Source organism: Urocitellus parryii, chromosome 2 (assembly GCF_045843805.1).
Source record: "Urocitellus parryii isolate mUroPar1 chromosome 2, mUroPar1.hap1, whole genome shotgun sequence".
Classification (NCBI taxonomy): domain Eukaryota; kingdom Metazoa; phylum Chordata; class Mammalia; order Rodentia; family Sciuridae; genus Urocitellus; species Urocitellus parryii.
This window is the reverse complement of record NC_135532.1, coordinates 216,225,091-216,238,706: the sequence shown is the minus strand read 5'-3', so window position 1 is coordinate 216,238,706 and position 13,616 is coordinate 216,225,091. Positions and strand designations below refer to the sequence as shown.

General features: G+C 41.3%; 1 protein-coding gene and 1 non-coding gene across 2 annotated transcripts; one reads left to right on the top strand and one right to left on the bottom strand.

The window, feature by feature from the left end:
• The first annotated feature begins 2,392 nt into the window (after nt 1-2,392).
• Nucleotides 2,393-6,931, top strand: Dnajc28 (DnaJ heat shock protein family (Hsp40) member C28). Its single transcript, XM_026393585.2, has 2 exons — nt 2,393-2,698; nt 3,905-6,931. Exon 2 carries the CDS (start codon nt 3,933-3,935, stop codon nt 5,091-5,093), a length of 1,161 nt encoding a protein of 386 aa, XP_026249370.1. The 5' UTR covers nt 2,393-2,698; nt 3,905-3,932; the 3' UTR covers nt 5,094-6,931.
• Nucleotides 2,952-3,024, bottom strand: Trnaa-agc (transfer RNA alanine (anticodon AGC)). Its single transcript has one exon. It is a non-coding gene; the product is annotated as a tRNA-Ala (tRNA).
• Nucleotides 6,932-13,616: the final 6,685 nt, after the last annotated feature.

The window sequence follows — 13,616 nt, the reverse complement described above, 5'->3', positions numbered from 1 at the left end:
GAACTGTAAAAGAATGCTTTATCACCGATACAACTTGCTGCTGCTGTAGGAGTTTATGTGTTGTTCTGAAGGTCACCAATAGGACATTTAATGAAACTAAAATAGAATACGTAGATTAGATAATGCTCTGTTAAATTTGCTGAATTGGGTAATAGTATCATGGTGACATTAAGAGAATGTCCTTGTTTTGAAGAAAGAAATAGTGCATTTTGGGAGGTTAAGTGCCTGCAATTAACTTATAATTACTCATAAAAAGTCTACACGTGGAGAAAGAATGAAACAAATGTGCCTACTCTTGGCACACTGATTCAACTAACCAATACCAGCAACTGCCTACATCCACATCATTTGGTCATTTTTGGCAAAGATGGAACACATATACTACAGTGATTCCACAAGACTATACTGAAGCTGAAAAATTCCTATCACCTAGTGACATAGTAGCTGCTGTTATAATATCGTAGCTCCCCTTTTGATCTGCTTTTGGTGATGCAGGTGTAAACAAATCTACCAGGTGCTGCCAGTTATATAAACACATAGCAATACAATTATATACAGTACATAATATTTGATAACAAGTTGCTATGTTAATGGTTTATGTATTTACTATCTATACTTTTCATCTTCATTCTAGAGTGTACTCCTACTTATTAAAAAGAAGTTTGTAGCTAATATCATAGCTCCCCTGTAATCCCAGAGACTTCACAGGCTGAGAGGCAGGAGGATCAAAAGTTTGAGCCCAGCCTTAGCAACTTTAAGAGGCCCTAAGCATCTTAGAAAGACCTTTTTTTTTGGAGAGGGGGGCGGTACTGGGGATTGAACTCAGGGGTACTCAACCACTTAGCCACATCTCCAGCCCTATTTTGTATTTTATTCACTGAGCACTTCGCAGTTGGTGAGGCTGGTTTGAACTAGCAATTCTCCTGTCTCAGCCTCCCAAACCACTCAGATTACAGGTGTGTGCAATCGCACCTGGCAAGACTCTATTTTAATATAAAAAAAAAAATACAAAGGGCTGGGAAGGCGGCTCAGTTGTTAAGTTTCCTGGGTTTAAATCCTCAGTACACCCCTGCCCCCAAAAAAGAGTTTTTAAAGAAGTTTACCGCAGAACAGTATGCTGTGTTACCCTGATAATAGCCTCATCTACCCTGTGTTAACTATGCATTGTGATTGTGTTTCAAGACCACTGACCTATGTCTACTCAGGTTTGTGCAAGTACACTTAGTGATATTCACACAAAGATGAAATTGCCTAACAATGCATCTCTCCGCACGACTATATATGAGAAAAATAATCCAAGTCAGTGTGGTCTACTTTACACTTTGCAGTTCAGTGTGTTCCTTACACAGAAGGAAATCAATGATCATGTTGTTTATAACTGATAGGGTTGGTGCCCATTTCTGGCTCCTTTACGAGACACTGAGGCAACAAAAAATATTGCTTTTTAATATTGTGTAATTCTGTCTAATAAAGGACAGCCTAGAGAGCTAGGCAGACAGATTCAGCTCCCTTAATCTGAACTGTGGTCTAAATATTGGTGAAATGGTCATGCTCACTTTGAATTTAGTTTGGGCTCTATCATTTTGGGGCCATTAAAAGTGATAATTCTAGCTGTCTTAGAATTTGGTACCAAATTTGAGAGGAAAGGAGTCATGTGTATGAAGATCAAGTGGGTGAGTTTGATGCAATGATTATTTCATCGTATGTAAAATGGGGACGGTAACAGTATTTCTCCCAGGCGGCTGTTGCACCCAGTACAGTACCTGGTAAACAAAAATGCTAAATACTCGGTTACAAACAGTCACAGATGCCTTGCCTAAAGCACACAGAAAATGGAAGAAAGATTATTTTCAACCCAGGTCTGAAAATCCTCAAGTCTTTCCTCTCCTTTTAAAAACGACTTTTCTACCTGTTCAGTGCGGGAGGGTACCATACACCTAACCCTGTCTGCGGTTGAACCGAAGCCAGCAGACCCTTCTTTTCTAGCCTGTCCCCAGCTTCTACCAACGCCTGGCCATTAGAGCTAAGTACTCGAGTTAGGTACTCGCTGAGTTAAAGACAGACCAGCTTTCTAAGCCTGGGTCAGTTACTAAGTAGCTTAGTGACCTCGGACAACTCAGGTGTCCCCGGAAGGGGCTGTCCTGGTCTTGCAGGAGCAATCGGCCTAACCTTCCCTCGCCCCAAATAACCCAGAGTCATCTCCTCCAAATGACAAAGACTTCGCTGCCAACCCGACACGCGTGCTCCGGACGCTGAGCGCCCGGGACCCACTGACAGGCCTCCCGCAAGTCGCGTCGCTGAGGCCCCCAACCCGAACCTCGGGCGGAAGTACACCTCCCACAAGCCCAATCGGCCGAACCACCTCCGCTCGGGGAGGGGGTGGAGGCGGAGCTGCAGCCCTGGGGCAGGCCGCAGCCTCCGGGGTGTCCTGCCTGTGTCCTCCAGGTCAAGTTCGCGATGGGGGACATTTTCAGGTTCCCTGGTAAACCAGGTCATCCGCCGGAATCAGGCAGGATGATAGGCTCCGTGCTCCGAGAGGCCCCCCAGAGTAAGGCTGCAGATGGTGTCGCCCAGGCGAGAACCCGGCTGCGGGCCGCCGCGCCAGCGCCTGGGGAGTGAAGGGCGACCCGCCCACGCATGCGCAGAGGCGGAGCATAGGGGGCGGGAGTCGCGGGGCCCCTTCCCCACGCCTGTGAAGGTGAGTAGGGGCCAGGCGGGGCGTGTCCCGGGTCCGGACCGACTGCGCTGTAACCTTCTCCGTCCGAACCAATGCTCAAGTCCGTTGACCCCAGTCGTTCTTCCAACAGGGGTTCCCAGGAGCTCTTTTGGCGTTTACATATAAAATTCCCACTTTCAGTTAAGCCATTCTAGTATTCTATAGCCATTGTCTATGTACAGGTCTCCTTTACTGGACCATGCATTTTTTTTTTTTTAAACCTTTATTTATTTTTATGTGGTGCTGAGGATCGAACCCAGGGCCTCATGCATGCTAGGCAAGCGCTCTACCACTGAGCCACAACCCCAGCCCTGGACCATGCATTTTTAAAATAGCAGCCAACATTTTGCTAGGGCCATCTCCCCTGTCATCTTTGCTTTCCCAGCACTCGTAGATAGCTCCTTCCTAATGAGCTATGGAGCCTTAAGTCTTTTGGACGCTTGATCCTGCTCAGTCTAGATAACCAGGTACATATTCCATTGCTCTCTGTTTTATGTGCCTAAGTCTTCTTATGAGAAGACTTCCGAAACGTTGGAGACCATGACATATTAGTTGGAAAAATGGTTTGTTTAAAGTTTATAACCTGCTGAGGATACAATTAAACGTCCTTATTGTGCCCCCTCCCCAACCATTTTGCTTACACTTCATTATGCAATCTGGTTAAATTGCTTAACCTTTGGACTACATTTTCTCATACAATGAGAAGATTGGATTAGGTGATCACTAAGAACTTCCCAGCTCTAAAATTCTGTAATTAGTGAGGAGTGGAGTCCAGATTATGTCACAATACGTTAATGTTAAACATCATCGACTTCCATTTCTCTTGTTAACATCAGTGAAATACACGCTGTAAGAATTTTGTCAGCAACATTAGAAAGAATTGTCCCTTGCTGGACGTCGTGGTGCAGTTCTATAATCCCAGAGATTCAGAAGGCTGAGGCAGGAGGATGGCAAATTGGAGACCAGGCTCAGCAATTTACACCCTGTCTCAAAATAAAAAATAAAAAGGGCTGGTGGATGTAGCTCGCTGTTAAAGTGCCCCTTAATTCAATCCGCAGTACCACAAAAAAAAAAAAAAAAGAATTTTTCCCTTACTAGATTTATAACCTCACACCTTCTTTTATTACTAAAAACAAGAAATCAACTGATAATAACTTTGTTCAACCTGAATTTGTTGTCATTTTATAGGTCATTGTGAAGAAGAACTCTGAGTACAATGATGAACAGTATGCATGTGACGATGGCTCAGATCTTACGATCTCACCAGATAAATGCTTCATGGATTCCTAATGGAGTGAAAATGCTTCCGTATCTTGGTGTCATTAGAAATAGAATGATATCAACCCATAAGTCCAATAAGAAGATCAGAGAATATTATAGGCTGCTGAGTCTAGATGAAGGATGCTCTGCAGATGATGTCAGGGAATCTTTTCGTAAGCTTGCCAAGAAATACCATCCAGATAGCGGCTCTAGTACTGCTGATTCTGCAACATTTGTAAGAATTGAGGAAGCTTATAGGAAGGTACTTTCCCACGTGGTAGAACAATCACATGCCAGACAGAATAAAGTTGAAGAAATGGAAGAAGAAGAAGAAAAATTCAAATATAATAAACCCCAGCACAGGCATTATTTAAGTTTTGAAGGTATTGGTTTTGGGACTCCAAGTCAGCGAGAAAAACAATATAGGCAATTTAGGGCAGATCGTGCGACTGAGCAAGTGATGGAATATCGAAAGCAGAAGCTACAAAGCCAGCACTTCACTAACAGCGTAACTGTCAAAGATGTCAGACAGAGCAAAGAACAAAAGATAACTCAGGCAATCGAGCGTTTAGTGGAGGACCTCATTCAGGAATCAATGGCAAAAGGAGACTTTGACAATCTCAGCGGGAAAGGAAAACCTCTAAAAAAGTTTTCTGAGTGTTCATATATTGATCCCATGACTCACAACCTGAACAGAATATTGATAGATAATGGATACCAACCAGAATGGATCCTAATGCAAAAGGAAATAAAAGATACTATTGAACAACTCAGAGAGGCGATTTTAGTGTCTAGGAAAAAACTTGGAAATCCTATGACACCAGCAGAACAGAAACAGTGGAACCAAGTTTGTGAGCAGTTTCAAGAAAACATTCGAAAACTAAACAAGAGAATTAATGATTTTAATTTAATTGTTCCCATCCTGACCAGACAAAAAGTCCATTTTGATGCACAGAAAGAAATTATCAGAACCCAGAAAATATATGAGACCCTTATAAAAACAAAAGAAGATGCAGATAAAAGCCCAAATGACATTAATCAGGAAGAAGAGAAAACACCTGGAGTCAAGACAGGTCTTTTAAACTGGATGAATCTGTGGAAATTTATTAAAATATGATCATTTTGATGTTCACTGTCACAGTGCTGCTTCAGTTCTTTGTCAGTTGCTCTGACATCAGACATAGAGGTGGAGATGTGTTGCTATATCATATGAATTTGAGAATTGTGTGCCTCTGTACTTTTCACTAAACTAATCACTTCCTTGGCAATGTGTGAGAAAACTCCGGACTGAGTGAGAGAGTTATCAACCAGCTTTGCTCTGGGAATATAGCAAGAAGAGAACTGCCTTCTAGGGGAAACAATTTAACCCATGCCAGAGTCTAAATGCATCTCAGGTAAAATGAGCTAGAACTGAAACTCAGACTTGAGAATCATTCAGGTTATTCTGAAAGTCTTAGTGCAGTTTGAAGATCTAATAACTTAAAAGCAATTACTGATTGCCATTTTCAAACATAGGTACTTAGACAACAACAAAACCTAAATATGCAATATCAAAACAAAAAACTAATGAAATTTAACCAAACCTCTGAATGATAAATGTTTTTTTGCGAGTTTGCTGCATTTATACTTCTGAGCTTATTAAAGCTCAAAACTATTCTAAGATTTTTGGAACATCCTCTTAAAAGCTAAGTTCAGGAAATTTGCTTAGTGGAGTTTTGTACTCTTCCTATTACAAAGACCTTCTCTGTGAATATTGAATGAAGAAAATACCAAACAGCTAGGTTGTACTTTTGCCTAACTTCATGATCCATTCTGGCTGCAGAAATCAATTATATCTAGTTGATTTAGAAATTCTAGAAATAGACTCCAGTGTCCACTTTTAAAGAGGTTTATTTGTTTATTTTTTTAATTTTCAGAGATAGTAAAAATTCTTAGGCTCAATGCAAATATAAGATTTCACTTCAAGCTTCATCTCTGATCACAAGGTTGAAGTGTTAGGTTTCCATAAGCCTGCCTGTGTCTTAAATTCCTCAGAGGCTTTTCAGTCATGTGAAGATGCTAACTTATTGTCTTATGGACCCAATTTCCTGTCTTACAGACTTTTTAATAAACAAAGATATGTAAATTTTATGCATTTGCATCTTTGGCAAATGACAAAAGATTGAAATTCTTGAGGTTTTTGTCCTGTCCACTTTCAGGAACTCTGACTTTTAAAAGTTTGGTTAATTGCTTTTGCCACAAAATTGGGCACCTAGAAGGATGTAGAGGATGGTGAAAAGGAGCTGGTCTGTCCCCAGAGTGCTGTGATATAGATATGATTCAGAAGCACAGCACTCAGGACTCTGATTTTGGAAGAAAGAATTATCATGTAAAGAGTGTGATAATTAAAACAACAAAGAAATGTACATCTTCAAAAGGAAATTGGGGGGCTTTCTGCTTAAATCATGGGATATTAATTGGTATAAAGTGATTTTTTTTCATTGAGTTATCTATAATTTGGCTTCTGTAATGATAGTACTCTGTCACTAAAAATTGTGACCAGTGTAAAATGCAGCTTTTTTTTTTTTTTTTTTGAGAATTCATTAACATTTATTTTTTAGTTCTCGGCGGACACAACATCTTTGTATGTGGTGCTGAGGATCGAACCCGGGCCGCACGCATGCCAGGCAAGCGCGCTACCGCTTGAGCCACATCCCCAGCCCCAAAAATGTAGTTTTATAATAAGAGCTATAGTTCCACAACATTTTAGGAGCCTGTAATTCTGTGAATCTTGTTAAAAATAGGAGTTAGACCTGAAGGGCTGATTTTATTGCAGCAAGCACATATTAATAAAAACATTTTCAATGTTGAACAACTTGAAGGTGAGGTTTACCAAAAAATTGCAATCATTAATTTCAGGCACAGTGCAATTTATGTTTGTAAATGTTTATATTAATAAAATTACTTTAATGATTATTCAGTGGTCTGTGTCGCATAAACAACTACTAGTAATAATAACCATATTTTTATATTTTTAATATTTTTATTTAATAACCATGGGTTTTTTAAATCTTTTTAAAATCTTTTTTTTTTTTTTTTTGTATTGAGGATTGAAGCCAGGAATGTTTTGCCACTGAACTACATCTGTAGCCCCCCAGCTTTTTTTTTTTTTTTTTTATGGTTGATACAGGGTCTCTTGTCTCACTAAGTTGCTTAGGGCTTCAATAAGTTGATTGAACTTGTGATCCTCCTGCCTCAGCCCCCAAGTCACTGGGTTTACAGACATGCATCATCATACCCTGATAAAACCTTTTCTTAAATTAATAATATTGAAGATGTGGCATAGATTCTCCATGTTATGAGGAAAGGTTTTGTTGTTGTTGTTGTTGTTTGGTTTGGTGATACTGGGGATTGAACCCAGAGTAATCTACTGTAACAGGGAGTACCTGATGTTTTGACTGTATCCCTTGTCACTTGAAACTTACACTTTTTTTCCCCCCCAACCTTCTTCTCTCTGACCCTTCCTGATCTCATTTTCTCTGAATCACCTCTTTATCCTGCTGATGGGCAGAATCACAGCCTTTGGAATTGGAGTCCTTGTGTTTCTCCTTTGCTAGATGAATAAATTTATTGCTAAAGCCATAAATCTTCTTTTTCCTTTTTCTCAAAACCATGTCCTCGTTATTGGATTGACATCGGGGACAAGGACCCAACTTTCGGCAACATTACCACTGAGCTCACTAAGTCTTACATTACCACTGGTCTCCCTAAGTTGCTGAGGCCAGCTCAAACTTGGGATCCTCCTGTCTCAGCTTCAGAGTCCTTGAGATCATAAGTGTGCCTCACCACACCCAGCTGAGAGAAAACTCTTTTAGGTAAAAACAGCCTCAATTATTTAAGTAACCAAATTTCAGACCCCCAAAAAGGATTTGAGCCAGTTTATCCATTTGTCATACTGGAATCGGTCACTTTCAATACAGCCCTGATCTTTTCCTTTTAGTTTTTCACCTTTTCACCGTCAGCTTTTCTGTTTATTGATAATTTGTTGAGGTTCCTGATCTCACTAACAGGCACATATCCAACTCTGCGGGTTCTTAGCCTTTCCATGGCTTCTGTCTCCACAATTTCATTCTTCAAATGCTAACACCAGGGCTCTGGCCCAAGAAGCCAAGGAGAGAGTCTCAAATCACTGTAGCTTCTGTTTTCTAGATGGTTTTTGCTCAAGTTCTGTTCTCTTGAGTCTTGGCTTCAGTAGCTGTGCTGGTACATCAGGAATAAGGCTGAAATCCCTGAAGAGGACAGTTGTATTCCTCTTCCTATTCTTCATCATTTTCCCCACGACCCACTTAGGGACTTAGTTCTTAGAAACTATCTTCCCAGGCTGGGTCCTTTTTTTTTTTTTTTTTTTTAAATATTTATTTATTTTTTAGTTATTGGCAGACACAACATCTTTGTTTGTATGTGGTGCTGAGGATCGAACCCGGGCCGCACGCATGCCAGGCGAGCGCGCTACCGCTTGAGCCACATCCCCAGCCCCAGGCTGGGTCCTTAATCTTGCCTCTGCCTGGGTACATTACTATCTGACATATTTTCTGGCCACTAACTACTTGGGTGGTCCTCACTAGGCCTCAGGTACCTGTTGGGACATTCCAGTATCCTGAGCTGCCCAGCTTAGGGAAGACTCATGCTGATTTGCCTCTTCTTATAAGTACCACCCTCCCTTTTGTTCATTCAACACATTTATTGAAGTTATAAAACAGAATCCATCATTTCCCTCTCTGAATTCTTAAAAAATCTATAATTGTGGGGTGGGGGCAAAAGGACTCCTCAGCCTCAGAGGTTGGATACCAATTTTGCTCCGTACCACCACCTTGGTTCCAGGTAAGGGACACTGTGCCCCTCTACACCTCTGACCGAAGGGAAGATCCACAAAAGTCATAATTCCCCCCCTTCCTGGCTAAGACTGGAGAGAAGCCTTTAAATACCACTTTCTTCAGAGCTCAGGATGACATAAGGGAAGGAAAGACAGTCCCTAGAATGGAACATCCTTACCCCTGGCCCTCTCCAGTTTGCCTCGGAGGCCAGCTCCTAGCCTGCTGTGGAGTGGCAGAGCCTACTGTCCTCTCATCTCCTAGAAAAGCCCTAAAGTGCCCTGACCATGCCTCCACTCCCAGAATCTAGAACCCAGAAAGTAGGACCAGGGGACACAGGGCTTTGTCTCTCTTGCCAAACCCAACGTCAAAGTTCTGGCTTCCTGTGGGAGGATCCACATCTTCCCCAGATGATTGACATGAATGCCATCCCTCCTCCCTGAAGAGAGACTTTACCTGTCCATAGCAGGACAGATACATCCAAATATACCCTTAGTAATCTTAACATTTGTTCCAAGAGAGCCTACCACCTCCTGGGTGGAGGGGTCCTACCTGGTATATAAAGGTAAAGAAGACATCTGTGCCCTTGAAGACCTTCTAGCAAGAAGCACTTGGTCTGGTGGCAAATCTGCTCTGAAGTTTACAGATGGATCTCTGTCCCATGTGGATGAGCCTGATGCAGGATCCTTGTCCTTTCAACTCTTCCATTCAGTCACAGCATTAATCCACTTGGTATTACTACAAGTTAATACCTGAGGAGGGCTGACTTTATAAATAAGAGGTTTATTTAGCTCACTTTTGGAAGTTCGAGGTCATGGTCCTGGCATTGGCTCAGCTTTGGTGTGAGGACCCTCTTGTTTGCATCTTATCATGGCAAGAGCCCCTGTGTAAGGGAGAAATTTTATTTGGAAACAGGAAGTCAGAGAGATACTGGGTGGGGCCAGGCTCAGACTTTCATAACAACCCTCTTGCCACAACTAACCAGGGTCACATGAGAAATTGAGAAATGCATTAGGCCCTTCCTAGAGCACACCCCCAATTAACCTAAGGACCTCCCACTAGTCCCTACCTTTTAAAGGTTCCATACCACCTCCCAATAAGGTCACCCTGGGGACTAAACTGCCAACACATGAAATTTTGGGGAATACACTAAAACCGTATCCAAACCACAGCACACAGCTATATCATGATTTGCCATTTGCCTAAGATTTAGCCTTAAGATGCTCAGAGCTTTGCTTAAATGATGTAGTGAACAGCTGTTCTACTTTTGGGTACTTTTTGGGTCATAAAGACCCATATTGACGGTGGCATGCATCATTCAGCTGGTTGGTTCCTTCCAGCAGGAAGCCAGACCTGTGAAGTTGAACTTAGCAGGAGACAAAATCCTTAATTTTCTTAAATATGCTCAGAAATGGGATATTGACCTAGGCTCTACCAATAGACCTTGACATAGGGAGACAGTTCAGAATGAGATGTGGCAGGTAACACACTGGTTTTTCATGGTTTAGCTTCACAGGTGCAGGAAGGCAGTGACGGCCAGGTGGAATTCCTGGCACAGAAAGGGCGTCCATTCCGGTAGCAGTGGCAGCTAAGTTCATGGCTTCAGGAGGGTGGTGGCTATAGCAGGTGGTTTCTCACCTGGCCAGTTCCTCAGTGTGGTTGTGAGCAATCTTTCTGTTACAGTGGGAATTGCCTTTTGTGATTCAGAACGTCCACAGATGCAGATAAGATCAGAAGACTCTCACAGTGTTGAGATAAACAGGAGTTGTAACTGGATTGTGGCCCATGAAGCACAGGCACTCTGGCCAAAATCTCAGCTCTGCTCCTCTATAGGCATGTGTGTTTGGACAAGTTACTGAGCTTCACTGACAGAGATTTCTCAACATAGGAATAATGGTCAGTATGGTGAGAATTAAAGAGACAAATATGTAATCCAGCACAATTTCTGATGCATGGACACTTCAGTCTAAATATTAAATTATATGTGCTCTTGTGCTCATATAATAATAAATGGAAGTTCTTATTTTTATTGAAGATTTATTGATAAAAGTGTTCCATAGTTCTTTTCTTGGAGAAGCTTGATTTCAAAGCTAATCTTAGCAGTTTCAGTGAATTCTTTTAAATAGCTGACATTGCTCTGTCATGCCTTCATGACAAAACTACTAGAAGGCTTTAGAAGGAAACGGAATTGGTTGGGCACAGTGGCACACACCTATAATTCTACTGACTCCTGCATCCAAGGCAGGAGAATCACAAGTTCCAGGGTAACCTAGGGCAACTTAGCAAGGCCCTATCTCAAAAAAAAAAAAAAAAAATTAAGTACTAGGGATGTAACGCAGAGGTAAGGCACTCCTCTGAGATCAATCTCCATTACCAAAAAAAAAAAAAAAAAAAAAAAAATTAGGAATAATTCCATTTATATGAAAAGTCTAGAATAGATAATTTATAGAGCTAGAAAGTAGATTAGTGGTTGCTTGGGGCTTATAGGGTTTGGGAGGAAATGGAGAGTGATTGTTAATGGATATGAGGTTTTTTTTGGCAGGGGTGAAAAAAAGGTTCTAAAATTGATTGTGGTGATGTTGCACAGCTCTGCAAACATACTAAAAACCACAGAATTGTGCGTTTTAAATGAGTGAATATTTAGTGTGTACAAAACTGTTTTAAAAAGAGAAAAAAACTAAAAGCCCCCAAATTTGGTAGTTTGATCACTCCTTTTTCTATAGATAAGAAATGTCTTTGGAAGCATACAAATATTAGAAAACTGTTTTAAGTCACATGGAACCTAAAACAACCGTCAATGTTTTTAAGAATTTAAATTTATAGAATTTATATCTATAGCAAAAGTTGATTTTTATGTACAAATTTCTGGAAAAACAAACTGTCAGTATTCCCAGGCATCTGAATACTGAATCTTTTTTTTTTTTTTTTGGTACCAGAGATTGAACCCAGGGGTGCTTAACCACTGAGCCACATCTACTGCCCTTTTTAAATATTTCATTTAGAGACAAGTTCTTGCTCAGTTGCTTAGGGCCTCACAAAGTTGCTGAAGCTGGCTTTGAACTTGCAATCCTCCTGCTTTAGCCTCCTAATCCTCCTACAGGAATGCATTATGCCCATCCCAAATCATTCTTAGAGCAATTGTTACTCTCAAGAAACTGAGGAGTGGCCTTACATAAATGAGAATACACAAAGTGGAGAAAATCCCAATAAAAGCAGCAAATTTGGAGGCTGGGATCATAGACTGACTATAGCTCAGTAGTTCACTCCCCAGCACTGAAAAAGGAAGGAAGGAAGGAAGAAAGAAAGAAGAAAATGTACATCTTGTCAAAGAATTTTTTTAAATTACATACACAATTTAATTACATACACAAAAATTTTCACTCTAAAACTCAGCAGGTATTCGGGTGCAGTGGGGGCATGCCTGTAATCCCAGCAGCTCAAGAGACTAGGCAGGAGGATCATGACTTCAAAACCAGCCTCAGCAAGAGAGGTGCTAAACGACTCAGTGAAACCCTGTCTCTAAATAAAATACAAAATAGGGCTGGGGATGTGATCAGTGGTGGAGTACCTCTGAGTTCAATCCCTGTACCCACCCCTAAATTAAAACACAGCAGGTGACAAAATTAAGATTTCAATTTCCACTGTTTCCTGTTATCTATCATGTAGCCCCACGTCTCTGCTCTCCTTTCCCTCTCCTCTCCAACTGTGCCCAAGAAGAAGTGGCCTTGAAAAGTCACAACTCCGTGGCTTTCTGGCATTAGCTGCTCCTGAGTGTCAGTCAGGGAGCTGGCAGAGGAGGAAGAGTGTCTGCTTATGCGTTTGGGTCTCAAGAAATCTATTTTAAATGTGTCACTTAAGGTCCCTCCTGCCCACAGCCCCATGGATGTATCCAACTGGCTGGTGAAGTGTTACATGGCACAAGATAAGCTGATAAATCAGATTCTCTATTTTGGAAAGAAATTATTACAAAAACATAAATACACACATATGCGTGTATGTATATATATGTATACATGTAAAGGTTAGGCATGACTAAATCACTTCCCTTGTACTCTAGACTCCCTGCATCCCGACCTCTGGAGTCCACTTCCTAGGTCCAATTGCCATCAACAATTTCATGTAGAGCTGTATGAGTTTTATTTTGGTGAGGAGGGCCCGGGGATTGAACTCGACCACTGAGCCACACCCGCAGCCCTGTTTTGTATTTTATTTAGAGACAGGTCTCACTGAGTTGCTTAGCACCTCACTTTTGCTGAGACTGGCTTTGAACTCTGGATCCTCCTGCCTCTGCTTCCCATGCTGCTGGGATTATAGGCTTAAATTCTTTTCTTTAAAAAGAAAAGCTTGTCCAAAGCCATTCATATGTAATTGCTTTTTTTTTTAAATATGTCTTTAGTTGTTGATGGACCTTTATTTTATTTATTTATTTATTTATTTATTTATTTATTTATTTATTTATTTATATGCAGTGCTGAGAATTGAATTGAACCCAGTGCCTCACATATGGTAGGAAAGTGCTCTACTACTGAGCCACCACCCCAGCCCCATTAAGGGCTTTTAAGTAATACTCAGTATAGTTCCGTATGGCTGCCCCCGTGAGCCAGAAGTAGGGGAAGTTACTTCATGAATTCCCCCCAAGCACAATGCCATTCCATCCCCCATCGTGATGGCTGTCTCTTAAGATGAAGCCCTTTCACAGGAAAGAGAGCTGGAGGCTGCTGACCCCGTCAAGGAGAGACACTCATCTGGCCAAGGCTGCATTCTAACTTGAGTGTCACGCTGTCAACCAA